Here is a 19,328-nt window from a genome sequence, read left to right as displayed (position 1 = left end):
TTTTAAAAGTAATGAAAATTAAAACCCCACACAAAACCATTGCAGCCTGCTCTAGATTCTGGAGAAGCTTTACAGAATGATGTAAGCCACCACCTTCCCCTTAAGTGAGGTAAACACCAGGTACTATCCAGCACTTTCCATGCTAAGAATTAAAGGTTATACTCACTAAAATTTGGATCCGCTGCTTTTAACTTGGAGAGACATCCCTCAATGCCTCCAAGGTTCTCGTTGTTGGTCCAGGTTGCATACTGTAAGAGAGACAGAGGATTGAGAATCCCTGACGACAATGGGCTTCTCTTCATTCTCCAGGCATTTAGAACTCACAAAGTCAGCAAGGCAAATGGCTAAAAGACAAACTTTACACACAGAGAATTAGCCTAGTAGGAAAACAGAAAAACTGCTTCTTTAAGGTAGTTTGGCCACCAGCAGAACTAATAACCATGGATTTCGATGTGGTTGTCAATCGGTTGATTTTCCAGTGTCAAGTAGGATGAGCACACTGGCTGCGGTTTTCCCCACCACTGCAGCATCTGGCATCACCCTCTGCTACAAAGGTTTTCTGCTGCCACTAACGGCTGAACCCCTGACTGTGAGGCTCTCCCAGCTGGTAAGAAATTTAAACACCAACTACAGCAAAGACTGTTTCATGCACGAGTTCCTTCAAGTCACATTTCCTTACACTTTTCGGTCATACCTGGGTCAGCACAGCGTCAAATAGTTTACAGGCTTCATTGCTGGTCGTGGACAGGACAAGTCCAGCATCCTGCCAGGCCTGCACGACAAACAAATACAAACCCGTTCATTTTACACTCGTTTTCCAAACTGTGCCAACAGATTTTCAAACTGATGGTGTTCTGATATTTTCATTAACAGTGATTTAAAAAAAAAAAAAAAAAGGCTGGAAGGACAATATGAGCAGACACACGAACTATCTGTGCACTTGTAGGTACATCTGAAGACTCGATTAGTTGGTGTTAGCAGTGGGAATAAAGAAGCAAAACTTATAAAGTGTAAGAGAAGATCCTGATGGGTTACACGTCTCAATGAGAGACTCATTCTTAATTCATTATAACTCAACTTTTGGCTTTGTCCCTCTACTGCAGACACACCTCATGTGAGACATGGTAAAGTAAAACCCTGGGTTTTTTATAAGTGAAATCAATACCTTAAGTAACTTGCAGGCCAAACAGCCTGGCAGAGCAAATCCACCAAGTTGCTGGAGTTAAGCCAACAAAGAATTTGGACCATAGGCTTGTACACAAGCCTTGCAAAAAAGAAAAACATGGGCATTCGATAAAGCTAAAATGCAAACCACAATCAGGCTGCTGTGGTTTCTTATGTAACACCGACTGAGGTGCTACATCTCCTGGCTAGCTGCTGGAGAAGGAGGAGAGTTCATTAGGCAGATGTGCAGTTTACTTAACGGTGGAGTTAAGCTGCAGCAGCTACAGCACCCTGGTTCATGGTTGCCTTTGTGACTGCTCTCTTAAATAACTCGGGCAACAAAATGAGAAAAACAATGCCTATTTCAAAATGCTTTATTTATTCATGTGGGCATCTCCAGCAACTGGGCACGTCACCTCTAGCTGCTTGCAGGCTTTTCCCCCCACACAGGCCGGCCACACAGCCACAAAGGCTGTCATCTCACAAGCTGAGATGCTTCCCCTGGCAAGCTATTCAGATATTTTTAATAACATTTGGGTTTATTTCTCCCAATCACTCTCCATTCAGCGTTCTGATACCGCACCCATCATAGCCTCTAAGACTGCAATACAGCTTCTCAAGTTCTGCTGGTTTTGACCGGGATACAGTAATTTTTTCCCATATTAGATTGTATGGGACTATATTTTGGATTTGTGCTGGGCACAGCGTTGGTAACAGGGGGATGTTTTGGTTGGGCAGCGCTTACACAGAGCCAAGGCCTTTTCTGCTCCTCGCAGCACCCGCCAGCGAGGGGCTGGGGGGGCACAAGGAGCTGGGAGGGGACCCAGCCGGGACACCGACCCCAACTGAGCCCAGGGACATCCCAGCCCGCAGGACACTGTGCTCAGCACGTAAAGCTGGGGGAAGGAGGAGGAAGGGGGGATGTTGGGAGCGATGGCGTTTGTCTGCCCGAGTCACCGTTACGCGTGACGGAGCCCTGCTGTCCTGGGGATGGCCGAGCACCTGCCCGCGAGGGGCAGCGGGGGATGAATCCCTGATCGGGCTTTGCTTGTGCGTGCGGCTTTTGCTTTACTGGTTAAACTGTCTTTTTCTGAAAACACAGGTTTTCTCACTTTTACCCTTCTGATTCTCTCCCCCATCCATCCCATCAGAGGAGGGGTAAGCAAGCAGCTGTGTGGTGCTTAGCTGCTGGCTGGGGTTAAACCACGACCCAAGCACAGCTTACATTCAGCACACCAAATACATTCCTGTTCAAGCATACAGAGTTGAGGAGCTGCCCCAATCACTTCAGCATAATTTTTATTCCAGTACACAGAACGTACAGGATAGACATAAAAAATGACCTGGGGCAAGCCAATTCAGACCCCTCCTAATGAAGGATTAGTCCTTGCAGGTGCTGCAAGAATTTAGCTCGTCTTATTTTACACTTTAACATTTTTCCTGGTTCTAATGACCCAGCTGTCAAAAATTTTAAGTAACCAGGGAAAGACATCTTTGTTAATATATCCTAAAGCTTTCCCACTGTGATTGGATTAAAGGCTCACATTCCAGCAGCTCAAGCACTTGAGTGTTCAAATTACAAGCCTGAAAGACTAGACCTGAATATAAAATTACAAATTTTTTTTTTACAATTCATACCATATCCAGAAACAGTGTAAGGAGAAAAGTCAAGAGGGTAGCAAGGTTAGGCCTGCTGCTTACAGGTTACCTTTCAAGGTGCCCTGTAAACAGGCCAGGAACCACTTTCATTACCAGTCATCAAAACCAAGCTCCATTTGAAGCAGCTCTCTTCGCCACCACCCAGTTTGCACAACAGCTCGAGGTAGTTGCCAAGTAGAAAATGTCATCCCATTTTGAGGAGATTTGTTAAAGCTAAGATTCACAGGAATGAAAACATCCGTGCATAAACGTCAGAGAAAAACAGCAGAACTAGGGTTAGTAAATAAAAAAAAGAAAAAAAAAAAAAAAAAAAAGGCCTGCATTCATCCCTAAGGACACTGCTGATCCAGTTGAGGTCCATGCTATTTCTGTCCACTCTAGAAAGGCTCTGCTCTGCTAAGGCTACAGCCCACATAACTCCCCCCTCAGTGGAAAACTCCCCCTCGAGTACCAAGAGGATGGCAGCAAGGCTGCACGACATCACGTATGCCACTGCTCTTCCTGTTAGCACACCACAACAGGAGGCTGCAGGGAAGAACCACACTGTAATAGCTGCTGACTCCTAAGAGACCTAAACGATCTGCTCCAGACCTAGTCTCTTGTTGTCAGCCAAGAACCCTGGGCTGCTGGGAGCACAGAAGAGCCAGTGCCCCTTGTCCCCTGGGTCACACACAAGTGGTCCTGCCCAGACTTCTTGGGACACTCGTGTCTTGGGGCTTGTCTGTGCTCACGTATCAGACTGTGACTAAAGAAAGCCATGAGAAAGGGAGGGTGAGTGGGTAAAAAACAGCCTCGGGAGCTTGTAAAACTGTTATCCCCTTCTCAGAGAGGCTGCCTTTGAGTGACACTGATTTCCCACAGCCTTCCTCTCTAACTCTGCGATGCCTCCTGGAGGGGAGCACCATGGTCTTGGCTCTTCTTACTGCTTCTTGGCAAGACCAAAGCCTTGACCTTTTTCCTGCTTTATGATAAGAGTTTAGTCATGGGATGCGGTGACTGTTTACTTGTATTTTTTTTTTCCCCTGCTAGAATCCCAGCTGGCTCTGAGAAATTTGCTCTTTGTGGGTTGCTATTACCACATCCTCTTTTTATCGAGTGGCAGCACTCCAGCGCTCTGGTGCTTACGACACTTTCAGAACACCTTAAGACTTCTTTTTTTACCTCTCCCTGCCTAATTAACCAAAAAACAGCAATAAAAGGAGTGTCAGAGAGAATGAACTTCATTGGGAAGAAAGCAGGCAAACTGACTAATCAGTAACTAGCTCCTGCAGGCAGATTTTGAGCCCTTGGACTTGGAGCTGGTTTAGAGTTAAAAGGCCTGACCTGCTTTTGAGGCCCACAGCAAGGGCAAGCGAGGGCCCGTGGGACCAGCCTCTGCTGTGATTGAGACACAGCAACGTTCAGAGAGGGGTTTTCTGCCCCAGCAGGAGGGAAGGGTGCAGCGACTCGTTCCCATTTTCAGATCCTCAGTCCACCTGAAACCCACCCCCAGTGTAAGGCTACTGGGGGAAGTTGTGGTTTGAGCTCAGAGGGCAACTGAGCACCAGTTCACCTTCCCTGCAGTGCTGAGAAGGGGAAAATAAGCAAAGATGCTGCTCACGCCCCCTGCCTTGCCCCCCAGTGCTGAGAAGGAGGGAAGCAAAAGACCCAGGGATTTGAATAAGGACAGGGAGAGATAACATCATCCTTTAAGGTGCAGGCAAAACCCCAGACTTGTTAGGGGAAGAAAAAAAGAGCATAAACTTAATACAAACACTAACAACAACACTTAAAAGACAGAGCAGGGCCATGAGAAGCATTACCACACCTTGAAAACACCTTCCCCCCACTCCTCCCTTTCTCCCCTGCTCAGCTCTGCTCCTGATAGTGCGACCTCCTCCCTCAGGGGTGCAGGGGCAGGGAATGGGGGATGTGGTCAGCCCCATCGCTTCTTCCACCTCAGGGAGAGGGAAAATTCTGGCATCCCTCCCCTGTCCTAGGGTGGGGCCCCTCTCACAGGAGAGAGTCCCACACACAAACCAACTCCGACACGGGTCCCTCCCACGGGCATGTGGGTCACCCCCCATGCCTTGCAGTCCTCCCAGCACTGAACTGCAACAGCGGGGGATTCTTCCCATGGGGTCCCGGCCTTCCTCGGCCACAGTCGCCTGTCTCAGTGCGGGCCACAGATCGGTCCCTGCCTCGGCAGACCCCCATGGGTGGCTGGGGGGGGTGTGTGTGTCTGTGGCCTTACTCTCTCTCCACGGGGTACAGGGGAGTCTCTGCCCCGATGAACCTCCACCCCCCTTCTCCTCCTTCTTCCACCGCCCTCGGTGTTCGCATAATGTTCTCCTCACAACTCCTCCTCACCGCTCCCCCTCCCCTCTCAGCTAAGTTATGGCAGAGGCGCAGCTCATCGCCCGGCCTTGGGGCCAGGGGGGCTCGACCCGCAGCCCGGCGAGCTTCGAGAAGCTCCTCGCAGGGGCAGCGCTGTCGCCCCCTCCCCTGCTACCAACCCCCGCCGCTGGCCCAGCCCAGGGCAGGGGCTGAGGGGGCTGAGCCCCAGCGGACGCTCGGCACCGCGGGGCCGGCTCTCCGCGCCCTGCCGGCAGCCTGCGCCGCCCCGGCCCGGCTCCCCTCAGCGGCCCCCTCCCAGCCCGGCCTCCGCGCGGCCCCGGGGCCTCCCTGGGCGCGAGGCAGAAGCGGGGCGCCTCACCCGCAGCGTCCCGCTGCGCCTCAGAGCGGCCCTCACCTTGCAGTCCCGCGGCGCCGCCATGATCCCGCACAGCCGCCCCGCTGCCCCCGGCCGCGCCGCTGCAGGGGGAGGAGCCGGCGGCGGGGACACACGCCCTCCCGAGGCTGAGGTGCTCGGCGCCTACTTTGCCTCAGCCTTTCCCAGCGGAACGGGCTGTTCCCGGGACACCCAGCCTCAGGAGCTGGGCGATGGGGAGGGGGAGCAGGCTGGGGGCAGCCCAGTTGAAGAGGAGCTGCTCGGAGACCTGCTGCACCACTTGGATGCACACAAGGCTGTGGGACTGGATGGGTTACACCCGAGGGTGCTGAGGGAGCTGGCAGATGTGCTCGCCAAGCCGCTGTCCAGGATTTACCTGAAATCACGGCTAACGGGGGAGGTCCCACTGGACTGGAGGGTGGCAAAGGTGACATCCATCTACAAGAGAAGGACAATGCAGGAAACTATTGACCTGTCAGTCTGCCCTCGGTGCCAGGGAAGGTCATGGAGCAGGTCATCTCGGGTGGATTAAAAGTCACATAATGGACAACCAGGGGATCAGGCCTCGTCAGCATGGGTTCGTGAAAGGCAGGTCCTGCCTGACAAACCTCATCTCCTTATACAACAGGGCGACCTGCTTATTGGATGAGGAAAAGGTTGTGGATGTTGTTTACCTTGATTTAGCAAGGCCTTTGATACGGTTTCCCACAGCATTCTCCTGGCAAAACTGACTGTTTGCGTGTTGGATGGGCACACGCTTCGCTTGGTAAAAAACTGTCTGGATGGCCGGGCCCAGAGAGTTGTGGTGAAGGGAGTTAAATCCGGTTGGCGGACGGTCACGAGAGGTGTCCCCCAGGGCTCGGTCTTGGGGCCACTCCTGTTTAACATCACTGGTGAGGCCGCCCCTCGATGAGTGGGTTCAGTTTTGGGCCCCTCACCCCAAAAAGGCCGTTGAATGACTCGAGCGTGGCCAGAGAAGGGCAACGGAGCTGGGGCAGGGTCTGGAGCACAGGTCTGCTGGGGAGCGGCTGGGGGAACTGGGGGGGTTCAGTCTGGAGCAGAGGAGGCTGAGGGGAGACCTCCTGGCCCTCTGCAACTCCCTGCCAGGAGGGGGCAGAGAGGGGGGATGAGTCTCTGGAGCCAAGGAGCCAGCGCCAGGCCCCGAGGGAATGGCCTCAAGCTGCCCAGGGCAGGGTCAGGCTGGCTCTGAGGAAGGATTTCTGTGCAGAAGGGGCTGTTGGGCGTTGGAATGGGCTGCCCAGGGCAGGGGGGAGTCCCCGGGATCCCTGGAGGGGTTGAGGAGTCGGGCTGAGCCAGCGCTGAGGGATCTGGGGGAGTCGGGAATGGTCAGGGGGAGGGTCATGGTGGGGCTGGAGGAGCTGCAAGGGCTTTTCCAACCTGGACGATTCTGTGGTTCTGTGATCCCCCGCAGCTGCCCCGCTGCCCTCGGCCGGTGGCTCCGCACCAACTGCCGCTGCAGGTGGAGAGATGGGGGGCGGAACACCCCCCCCCCTCCCCGTGGTGGGCGGAGCCAAGTAGAGAGTGGGCGTGACTAAAAAGACAATGGGCAGGGGCATGGCCAGAATGAGTGGGTGTGGTCAGTCCAGCAGTGGGCGGGGCCACCAGAACACCACGCTCAACCACGCGTTGCCCCGCATTACCCACTGTGACATCACATGACCCCGCGTTGCCCGGGTTACCACTCATTACCCATTGTCACCCAGAACTGCCCTGAGTTAGTCCGCGTTACCACGCGTTACGCACTCTTACCCTGAGTTACTCCGCGTTACCACGCGTTACGCACTCTTACCCTGTGTTACTCCGCGTTACCGCGCATTACCCACTCTTACCCCGCGTTACTCTGCGCTGCTCTGCCACCGAGGGGAACGCAGCCCCGACGGCAGACACGATTTACGCAGATTATCGCCTGCAAAGAAGTTGTTCCTGTGTCTTCAGGTACATCCCCTCCGGCGCTGTTTCTGAGGTTAAATGCCTTTCTTCCCGCTGTGCTGGGGCCGAGGGTGACGAGTCCTTGTGGCGGGGACACGCCAGCTGCCGCCCGCCTCTGACAGGATTTCACCAGACTGGGTCGCTCGAGGCTTGCTTGAGTAACAACTCAGAGTTGGGCCTCCACCTCTGGGAGTGGCAACAGCTAACAAACAGCGCCCTCTCTATACAGCATATATAGCAACGTATGGTATCAAAACAGACTTATTTGGAAAAAACAAATCTTGCAAATAATTTCACAAAATTTGAGAACATATTGTCAGAGAACTAGTAAATCCTTGTGGTAACTGAGTCCAAGTTAACTGCTTCCCTTGCCACGGGAGGGCAAAGATTGATTGGCTTTCTTCCGCAACTGGAATGCTAAAGAAAGCTCCTGTAAGATCAAGCACCGTGAAATACTGTGCCCAGACTGGAATCTGCCTTAAAACCAGACCAGGATCTGGTACCACAGGATGTGAAGCAATTACATGTTCATTTACAGCTCGTAAGTCTTGAACAAATCTATATCCAAGATCTCCATCTTTATCTGCTTTTACGAACAGGTCAGATTGAAGCCCTATAAGGACTAAGACATTCCTTCAAAAGGCTTTTTTCTAAAAAATGTACAATTCGATTTTTTTCTGCTGGGAACAGCCTCATTTATCATTGGATATTGCCAAATTGAAGGAGGAGTCCCTCCTTTTGTTTTTATCACAATTGGCTCAGCCGATTTTAACAATCCCACTTCAGCTCCCAATGGACTTGAAAGTTCTCTGGGAATTGCAGCCCATTCAAATTGGATATCATTCAAATCATTTTGGTTTTGACCTCTCAATTCCATTATTTTTGAGCCCATTAAAATCAGTTGAATCCCTGTTGGAGCCAAGGAGATAAACGTACCAAATTCCTGCCAAAGTTCTCGTCGAGGGGTAGATAAATAGTTTATCTCTTCCCCTACTAGTCCCTGTACTATCACTGGAAATCTGGGGAACTTCAAAATCCAGTACAGGCCCAAAAGGCAAGTAGGGGAATTGGGAGAGATCGCAAATTTAACCCAAACCAATTTCTTATCCACAATGAGACCGTTTACCTTTGCAGAAATCTGACCGTGCTCATCTACCTTGATGCCAGCGGGTCCCATTGTTCTTTCAGTTTCCAGAGAAGATGATGTTTTGCTGATGAAGGATACCAATTAAACTCAGACACCAGAGGGAAAAGAGTAGGCGGATTTTACTGGTGATAACCAAATCATGTCACAGTGTAGACAGGCAGTAAGGAAAGGCAGAATAGTGCACCCAAAGCAACAAATAGGAAAATACAGGGTAATGCACCAAATCATTACTACATGAGAGAGAGAATAGTGATTAAGAAAGATCCCTCACCACTTGCAAACTTTACTATCACCCAGATCCGCAGACGCTGGGCAGCCCCGGTTGCAGCGAGGATTTGGAGAACCTGTCCCGGCAAGCGGGAAATCCTGCGCGGTGCTTCCACCCAGAGGTGAGGCTTCCAGAGTCGATGCGAGCGGGTCCAGCCTTACGTACCAGAGATCGACAGGCCGGAATAGCTGGCACCTTTGTTTTGAGCGGAAAATTTCTGGTTTCATTCTCCTGTTGGATTCCACCCAAAGCCTGGCCAGGGCTCAGGGGGGAAACCAAGGGAGTTTCTAACAAGGCCAGATACTTGGGTTCTCAGCCTTGAACAAGGGCGTCCCCCTTTCAGCACTGAGTACTGGCCCCATCTTCTATAGATTTCTTTTATCTCTCTCTTTGCAAATTTAAACACGAGAGTTTCCCAGTATAATCCTGTCTGGAATTACCCGTGCCCAAGTCTCTTAGGTGGACTCACCTCTTATTGCCTTGCCGGCAATCTGAGTATTGGTAACGGCTTTGTCCAGAGGAATATCTGACTCTTCCCTCTTGTCTCCTCGAGTCCCATCTGGGTCGCCAGTTCTGTTAAAGGGTTTCACCAGACTGTGGGTATCTCTAGGCTTGCTTTAGAGACAAGTCAGACCTGGGCCACCACCTCTGGGAGTGGCAACAGCTAACAAACAGCGCCCTCTCTCTAGAGGATATAACATACACTACAAAGAGTCTTTGGTGACTTTCCAGGAACTTTCAGCTCTTAATTCATCACCAATTTCAAAAGTCCATTGTATTCCACACTTTCGGCTAGGTCTTATCGTGCTCTTCCAATTGCAGTTGGGACACCACTGTTCACTGATGCAGTCTTTGGTCATCGTCGTTACTCATGTTCTGAACAACCCTCATGAAAATTCACTTGTAGACTTCTGAGAAAAGACTCAAAACGTTCTGTTTAACAGATACTTATTCTCTGTCTAGCTTTTCATTACCTAGCTTTTCTAAGTTGCTGAAACTGTCAATACTGTTCCTAGAGCACCTGTGCTCTTTAATTAAACCTATAAACCAGGATCTGTTTATTAATTATTGCTGCTAAGAATAACGTCCTAAGAGAAAAGGGTTTTCTAAAGCTTGTTCCTTTTACACCACCAACAGGTGCACCCCGGTAGCTGCCCTCCCTCCTTCACCTCGCACCGCAATGAGACTGCTCCGTCTTCTCGTCTTTCTGGTGCTGGGCAGCTGGTCCTGGGGCTGGGCGGCCCCCGTGCCCCGTCTCTGGCCACCACCCCTGCGAGTCACCTGCTGGGGCCCGCACGGGCAAGTCTCCCAACGGCGGGACAGCGAGCGCTGGGTCTCGTGCCTGTGGAACAGCACCGTGAGCCTGCGTTACCAGCCGGCCCCGGGCATGAGAGCAGAGCCAGAGGGGAAAGAGGGGCGGCCGCCACCCCCACCTCGCTGCTTCTGGTACTTGAACTCGACGTGGGTGACAAACACCTCGCGCTGGTCGGGCCAGGTGACGCTGCAGACAGGCCTCCCGCCAGGAAGCGCTCCTCCACCCGGGGCCTCCATCCTCCTCACCGTGCGCTGCTCGTCGGCGTCCTGCGCTGCACCCGAGTGCTTCCACCGCGACGTCACCGTGGAGATGTGCGGGCAGGACATGAGGCTGTTCGTGCTTTGGCCGCAGACGCGCCTGATCCCCGCGCGGCAGCCGGTGGAGCTGGGCTGGTGTGCGCGCTTCAAGAGCGCCGGCTGGAAGTACCGCTTCAGCAGCCAGGGAGGCAGCCCCTCTACCCTCCTCCTTCCCAGCAGCCAGCACCAAGACACGCTGCCGCCCACCGTCTACCCAACAGTCGAGCTGCGACAGACCTGCGCCACCTACTACAGCTACCGCTTGAGCGTGCGCTACAGGCGCCACGGGCTCCACGTTGCCTCGGTCAGCATCGAGCAGATGCCTCACATCAGCCTCAATCTCTCTCTCAAGGTAGAGCGGGACTTGCTGCATGTCCTCAGCATCAGCTCCATGCTCCTTAGCGTTGCTCGGCAGCCCCTCGGCCTCTCCTGGAGGCTTCAGCCCCTTTCCCCAGGGACACTGGCCTACAGACTGGTGGACACGCAGGCCACGGGGGATTGGCTCCGTTCCTACGGTTCCTTTACGCTGCAGAGCAACTTCTGTGCCGTTCCCACACCTCAGAGCCTGGGTGAGAAGGTGGTGGCCAGCATCTACTTCCACGTTGATGGAAAGGGGGTCAAGGAATCCATGGGAGAGCTACAGCTACTCAACGGTACCCTGAGCCTAACGGCAGGCAGAGAACCTCCCGTCCACGTCAACCTTCACCCAGGGGAGACCAAGAACGGCACTTACACTTACAAGGACAACCACGGAATGCCTTACACGACCGAAGAAGACGAAACCTCCATTTCCACCGATGGCCCTCACACGCGCACCGTCTTCTACCGACAGAAGGAGCTCTCCTACGTACTCTCCGTAGAGTTTGTGGCCTTCCAGTGGTACAAGTTCAATATGTACCTTTACATGAATCAGAAGAGGACTCCAGCAGAAAGAGACCCTGAAGTCCACGTCTTCACCGGCAGCCGTCCTTCCTTTGCGCAAGGCTTCACCTACCTGGTGTGGTTTATCCCTGCACAACATCCCATGCTACAGTGCGAGTGGACCTTCCACCTGCAGCTTTTTGGAACGCAAAGAGACCGCCTTCTCCAGAGCAGCACCTACACGTACAACGACCACGTAAGAAACGCCACGCGTTTTGTCCGTCGCTCCGCGTTACCCTTCGATCCAGAGAAATACACGGGGTTTGTGGCAAAAGTGAACTGTAGCAGAAGTGCACCTACACCGGCGCTTTTAAGAGTCACAGTCAACAACCACACCGCAAAAACCATAGAAGCGCCCGTGGCTTGCCGGAAGGAAGCCTGTTACATACACAGTGTGCGCATTCGGAGGCCTGCTCCTCAGACCTCTGTCCTGCGCCGGAAAAAGGGGGCATCTTTTTTCCTCTTTGCCGACGTGCGACAACGCTGCAACGTGGGTATAATTAACAAACCCTTGTGGCGAGTCTATTCTGTTAAGGACACAGAAACTATTCCGGACTGGAAAAACCCAGTCAACTCGTCTGGGATGTATGGTGTAGAAATGATACACTTAACTGTTCCCAGTTTTACTTTGGATTACGGGTTGTATCTGTTTAATTTCACTGTTGAGATAACCCCGATTGGGACCGCAACGGTCCTCAGGGGCACAGATAAAATTTACGTTCAGATCGAGAGAGACGACCTGGTGGCAAATATTTCGGGAGGCACGTTCCGCACAGTGGGCTTTTCTGATAATTGGACTCTCGATGGCTCCGCGTCCTACGATCCTGACTCGAAGGAAGGACTAAAGGGAATCACATTTACTTGGTACTGTACGAAAGAGGTGTCCGACTACCAAAACATGCAAGTCAGCCCGGGAAAGAGATGCCATCCGGCCCAGAGGGATTTGAAATGGCTAACACCCTCAGGCCCCGTTCAGGCAGTGCCACCAGAATCCCTCCTAGGAAACAGCGCCTACTACTTCCGTCTAGAGATTCAAAAGGACACGAGGAGGAGCTACGCTGACCAAACCGTAAATGTGCAGCCTGGCCCCCCACTCTTCCTGAACGTGGCATGCCTCGAAAACTGTGGGAGCACTCTAATTCCAACGGAGAGATTTATCTTGTCTGGAAAATGCCTAAACTGTAGAACAACCAGCCAGCCAGCCTACTACTGGTCTCTTTTTTCAGACAACTCGACAGAAGTCAGCTTTGACTGGTCTTCCAGAACCTCAACAGGGAGGTCTGGGCCTTACCTGTCTATAAACGCTCTGACTTTTACAGAGGCTGCACATCGATCCTACGTACTCCAGTTAAAAGTAACCACCTGGGACGGGAGGGCCTCAGTCTACAGACACACGTTTAAGGTGACTGCTCCTCCTAGGGCTGGCAACTGTACCATCAACCCACGCTGGGGTACAGCCTTTCAGACAAAATTTGTTGTTCAGTGCAGTGGATTTTCTGACAGCAATTTACCTCTGACGTATAAAGTGATCGCAGCTTCCAACGTACCCCAAACGACCAAAATAACGTCTGTGGAGGAGAACACGTTTGGCACGATTCTGTACTTTGGTTACGAGCCTAGAACTCCTCCGTCTTTTCTCCCAGTCGGAGTGCCCTCTCAGAAGTACACCTTGAAGCTTTACGTCCAAGTCGCTAATTCCCTTGGGGCGTTTACCCAAGTGAATTTATATGTCCGCGTGGAGAACCCAGTTAACAGCCGGCCGCCAGCTGCTGTGTTTCATGAACTGCTGGCCTCGGTGAGCGGCTTTAACGCGCCGATGACATCTTATCTCCGGGCTAAAAATTATTTTAGCGCGGGTTATTTGGCTTACGTGGCGGCCTCAGTCTTAAACTATATTAAAGTCACACCAACTCTCCAGCTCCCTAAGGCTCAGTTCCGGGAAAGCCTGATTGAAACACTCCTGAATATTTCAGCCGAGAGCCTAATGGACATCAACCAAGTAGTTGCTTCTCTTTCGCAAGTCACAGAGGAAGCTGACGAAGTGACCGTCAGATCGCAAGACCTCGCCGTCAGGAAACTGTCCGAACTAACGGCAACGCTGAAGGTACAGAGGAACGAGACCCACTGGTCTGAGGATGCAGAAATTCAAAGCAGTGGAATACTAAGGGGCTTGTCCAACATCCTGAGAGCTGCTCTTCTGCCTCACACGAATGTCAACGTAGACGGAGTGAAACAGGTCTTCTCCACCACGGAAACCTTAATGGAGATCGTCTTCCAGGGCAAAGTCCCTGGCGAGACAGAAACTCTCATGGAAACAAAACACTGGAATATCACGCTGACGAAAGATGAAACCTGGAACATTACAAATGCTTTCTCTGCCAGAAACACCTGCAGAAGTTGCTTTTACCCGTCACTGAACGAAGGAAATTATCCTGGATTGTCCCATGACGCTGTGATTTCCACTGCCCTTTTTGAGTTTGAGGAGAACCCCTTCCCTTGGTTAGGTTACACGTCAGAAATCGCAACGACGGTCTTGGGGTTCAAAATGGCAGAGACCAAGGCTAACGGGGATCTACTTGGGATCGTGCCTGAAGGAGCAGAAATTGTGGTTGCTAGGAAAGATAAGGAATCTTCAACTTTTCCGTTAGCAATGGGACCCGATAAAACGCGAGCTTACACAACTGGAGGATTTCAGTTTGAAGTCAGCAGAAATAGCAAGAGCATCTACATCCAGATCCTGACAAAATTAAAAGCTACTTTCACGGTACTGGTATTTACAGGCGCCAACCTCACGGATGCTGCTCCCATAGCCTCCTTCTCGGCTTTTCACGACAAGCCAACAACCACAAGCACGAACGAGACAGCTGGCGCTGACTGTAACATTGAGGCTCCCTATATCATCTGTCTCCCAGAGTCACTGCTGACAGCCACGGCTCAAGGAAGCGCTACAGACACTTATAACATCTCCGTCGTCTTGCTGACACCCCACGTCGCGAGGTACCAAACCCAGAGACTGGTGAAAATACACATTTTTAGCGACCAGTGCTTATTCCTGGATGGGATTCAAAGCCTGTGGAGAGAAGACACGTGCAGGCTTGGCTCCTTGACCAACTGGCAGAGGGTCCACTGTGTCTGCAACATGAAGCAGAGTCGCGGGCATCTGTCAGTCCACGCTGCGTTAAACGCGTCCCTGTTCAACATCAAGTTCCTGGCAGCCAAAGTACTCGTTCCCCCCAACAGGCTCGACCTGGGAAAAATGCTGATAGCAGAAATACCTAAAAACCCAGTGACCCTCTTAACAGTGCTCTTCATTTTTGCTGCCTACTTTCTTCTGTCCTTCTGGGCCGTCAGAAAAGACAGGGCTGACAGGAACAGGAAAAACAACATTATCGTTCTGCCAGACAACGACCCCTTTGATACAGAGAGCTTTTTGGTCACTTTACACACAGGCAGCCGCTGGGGAGCTGGCACCAAAGCAGATGTCTGTCTTCAGCTCATCGGACGGAATGGCACAAGTGACGTCCATTGTTTACGGCACCCGCAATTTTTGCCTTTCCAGCAAGGAAGCGTCGATTGCTTTCTGTTAACTACGAAGAAGGACTTGGGAGACATTTGTTCCTTCAGGGTCTGGCACAATAACAAGGGCCCATCTCCAAGCTGGTTCTTAAGCAGAGCCAAAGTTGAGAATGTGACCACCAGGACGACGTGGTTCTTCATCTGCAGGAAATGGCTTTCTGTCGACCACGGCGATCGCTTCCTAGAAAGGACATTTTCCGTCACAAACCCTGAGACACCTCTGCCCAGAATCGACTATTTTTTGATTAAACTTGCCGACAGCCTGACAGAGAACCATCCGTGGTTCTCAATTTTTGCTCACGTTCTCACTGGCACTTTCAGCAGGCTGCAGAGGTTGTCTCTGTGTTTAGCAGTATTGTTATTGGACTTGCTTGTTAACATTATGTTCTTTAACGCTGACAAGGATAGAGACTCTACGGGACACTTGAGGTACCTGAGATCAATAGCACTAGGAATTGAATGCGCTTTGATGACCATACCCATGGAAATCATTCTAACTGCCTTATTCAAGTATTCCCGGAAAGAACCTTCTCCTCGTCATGTGGCTCAGACACACCCAAAGGTAAATTCGCCTCTCCAGGACGGAAGTCCCAAGAACTTTAAGGAGCGCCAGCAAAAATTCTACCTTTCGGAAACTTCAGCACAACCGAGGAATATTACTCCCTTGGAGAACCTTCCTGGTCCCAGCAGCTCACAGAGCACGCCATGTTCCAGAAAGACAAGGAGCGAGGGATCTCCCCGAAACTGGAGTAACTGCACCGTTTCTGAAAGCCAGGCGAATGGAATGGGAACAGACATGCAGACGACAACCGAAACTCCCCGTCCAGTGGCTGAGGCCTGCCACAGAAGGCTGCAATCAAATTCCAACATCCGGAAGAACTACGCAGAAGGCGGCAGCAACTTTCAGAAAGAAAGGAAACCGCTACGCGTTGGCTGCGTGCCCTGTCCCGAGAGACTGCACCTAGTTTTTCGGAGGTGCTGCTTCTACACCTCATGGGCACTAGTTGTAGCTGTCACGGGGCTGTCATCGTTTTTCATCGTGTCCTACGGCTTGTCTTACGGCTATCAGACTTCTAGAGAGTGGCTTTTGGCATCTGCAACCTCCTTTATTGAGAAAGTGTTTCTCATTTCGATTCTAAAAGCCATTTTCTTCTCAGCTATGCATACGCTTCATCGGAAAACCTGTGAAAACGTCCCATGGGTAACTCTGAAAGACTATTCTAAGATTAAGTTGGATAAAGAAATGCTGAGTAAAGATGAAATAAGAGAGGCGCGCGCAAAACTTGCTGAAGTCAGGAGCAGCAAGGAGTACAAGCCTTTAGAACCTGAGGAAGTTGCAGACATGTGGAAAAGGGCAAAAATCAAGGCCAAGGCATTGACTTTCACGAAAGGTTTCATCAGTCACCTTGTCTTTTTGATGCTGCTATTCCACTTTGTCTATTCCACTGAGAACGCCAACATTTTCCACTACAACCGATTCATCCACAAGCAGTTCTCTCCGGGACTCTCCAGGGTACTTCAGCTGGAACACATCAACGTGTGGCTGAAAGACACTTTCTTGCCTTTGATCCACAACAAAATTCAGCCAACCTTTCTTCCCGAGAGCTGCTCCAAAATCATTGGTTTGCCTAGGATGAGGCAAGTGCGGGCTAAAAACACGGAGAAGAAGTGTTTCCATCCTCACAGCTTCATCAATAACTTTGTCATCAGCAAAAGCCACTGTCTTCACAAATACGGCAGTGACACCCCAGAGAAAGGTGACTATGCTGGCACCTGGACAAAGGTTGCCAACCAGTCTGTTTCCAAGGATGCCAGCAGCTACGGAGCGTTCACCTACCACCAAAACAGAACTCCGTGGACGTATTATTTATATGGAGATTTGCACACGTACGGCCCAGAAGGATACATGTTTTACTTTTTCCCTGAAGAAGGAAGACCTAATTCTACCACAAGGCTGGACACTCTCCAGCAGAGCAACTGGCTTGATGAGAACACGTGGGCTGTGATCATTGAACTGACTACGTTTAACTCGGATGTAGGCCTCTTTTGCACCCTCTCAGTCATATTTGAAATGTCTCCTTTTGGGATGATAAAGCCAAGTTTGTTGGTGCACTCCCTTGCACTCCCCATCTTTCATCAGCAAACTAAAGCTCAGGTGTTTGTGGCTGTAACTGCTCTTGCCCTCCTCTTCCTTTACATTGCAGAGGAGCTCCTCATCATAGGCCAAGAGAAAAAAGATTATGTCAGAAAATTTTCCAACATAATCAACTTTGGCTTAAAATCAGCATTCCTCCTCTTTGTTTTTTTAAAGATCTTAAAGTTTAAGGCGGGAGAAGATATAGTGAAGTTTTACTTACTTCACCCGAATGATTTCATCAATTTTCATGCAATTTCTCATTTAGATCAGATTTTAAGGATTACTACAGGTTTTTTAGCATTTCTTGCAGTTTTGAAAACTCTGAAATATTCTCAATTTTTTTATGGTGTGCACCTGGCACAAAGATCGATCCTGGCAGCCCTTCCCAAAATCTCCTCAATGGCCTTCATGGCTGCAGTGTACTTTTTTGCATTTACAGCTTTTGGCTACCTTGTGTTTGGGCAGCATGAATGGAATTACAATAACATGATTCACTCAGCTCAGACCGTATTTTCTTACTGTGTCTCAGAGTTCAGTGACACTGCATTTTCATCCAACAGGTTGTTTGGTGCTCTGTTTCTGAGTTCTTTCATGTTTGTAATGATTTGTGTCTTGATCAATCTCTTCCAAGCTGTTATTTTGTCTACCTATGGAGAGATGAAAGAGCCCGTATATGAAGAAACATCGGAAGAAGCACAAGTGGTTTCTTTTATATTGCAAAGGCTGAGAAGGATATTTTACCTTCTGCTCTGTAAAACAACCAAGACCAGTGAGACTGATCTATTTTACAGTGAACTTTATGGGCAGACTGTGAAAAGACATCAGCAGCATTTAGGGCTCAAAACCAGAAAAATCAATGGGAAAAAAAGGGTTTATCTTGTCATATGAGCAAGGAGAGATTTCTGTGTTCAAGATGTAATAATTCTCTGTAATACTTTTCAAATAAAGTTCAAAGAAATTGTTCATAAATCAATTATTTACCTCTAAGAATTTTTTAACATTCAGCCCAACCCCTTAGTAAGGATTGTGCTGAAATTTTCTCCAGATTATTCTCCAGCCTGACCCTGCCCTGGGCAGCTTGAGGCCATTCCCTCGGGGCCTGGCGCTGGGGCCTTGGCTCCAGAGACTCATCCCCCCTCTCTGCCCCCTCCTGGCAGGGAGTTGCAGAGGGCCAGGAGGTCTCCCCTCAGCCTCCTCTGCTCCAGACTGAACCCCCCCAGTTCCCCCAGCCGCTCCCCAGCAGACCTGTGCTCCAGACCCTGCCCCAGCTCCGTTGCCCTTCTCTGGCCACGCTCGAGTCATTCAATGGCCTTTTTGGGGTGAGGGGCCCAAAACTGAACCCACTCACCGAGGGGCGGCCTCACCAGTGCCGAGCCCAGGGCTCAGATCCCTTCCCTGTCCCTGCTGGCCACACCAGTGCTGACACAAGCCAGGATGCCGTTGCCCTCCTTGGCCCCCTGGGCACACTCTGGCTCATTCTCAACCCCCCCAAGTCCCTCTCTGACCGGCAGCTCTCCAGCCACCTCTCTCCAGGCCTGTAGCCCTGCTGGGGGTTGTTGTGGCCCAAGGGCAGCCCCCGGCATTTGCCCTCAGTGAAACTCCCCCAGTTGGGCTCAGCCCATGGCTCCAGCCTGCCCAGGTCTCTCTGCAGAGCCTCCCTACCCTCGAGCAGACCAACACTCCCACCCAACTGGGTGTCATCTGCAAACTGACTGAGGGGGCACTCGTTCCCCTCGTCTAGATCATCAATAAAGATGTTAAACAGGAGTGGCCCCAGCACCCAGCCCTGGGGGACACTACTGGTGCCGGGCCACCGACCGGATTTAACTCCCTTCACCACAACTCTCTGGGACCGGCCATCCAGACAGTTTTTTACTCAGTGAAGTGCGTGCCCATCCAAGCCATGAAATCCTTCATACTGAGAGCATAAGGAATAAAAAAAGACAGCACGAGTTAGCAGGGTTCAGTTTGGCAATTAAAAGTATACTTTCACAACACTGCATTGCATTTTGTCTGCAGAAGACTTTGTTATCGTGTCCCTTTAGAAGACATTAATCATCTACTGTCAAATCCTGTTATATAGTCTGGCAGGAAGCGGTGGGGATTACGTGACTTCTGTATTTTATAAGCGTACCTGCACACTGTCACCAGGTAACCTTCTGGAAGGGAAAACTGTCCAGGACAA

At 51.1% G+C, this 19,328-nt stretch overlaps 1 protein-coding gene across 1 annotated transcript; it reads left to right on the top strand.

Annotated features, from left to right (window-relative positions):
• The first annotated feature begins 7,694 nt into the window (after nucleotides 1–7,694).
• Nucleotides 7,695–18,046, top strand: LOC141958839 (polycystin family receptor for egg jelly-like). The gene has a single exon (XM_074901786.1). It carries the CDS (start codon nucleotides 10,079–10,081, stop codon nucleotides 18,029–18,031), a length of 7,953 nt encoding a protein of 2,650 aa, XP_074757887.1. The 5' UTR covers nucleotides 7,695–10,078; the 3' UTR covers nucleotides 18,032–18,046.
• The last annotated feature ends 1,282 nt before the right edge of the window (nucleotides 18,047–19,328 follow it).

The sequence above is a fragment of the Athene noctua genome, chromosome 3 (assembly GCF_965140245.1).
Source record: "Athene noctua chromosome 3, bAthNoc1.hap1.1, whole genome shotgun sequence".
NCBI lineage: Eukaryota > Metazoa > Chordata > Aves > Strigiformes > Strigidae > Athene > Athene noctua.
The sequence above is the reverse complement of the archived record's forward strand: the minus strand, read 5'-3'. Positions and strand labels throughout refer to the sequence as shown.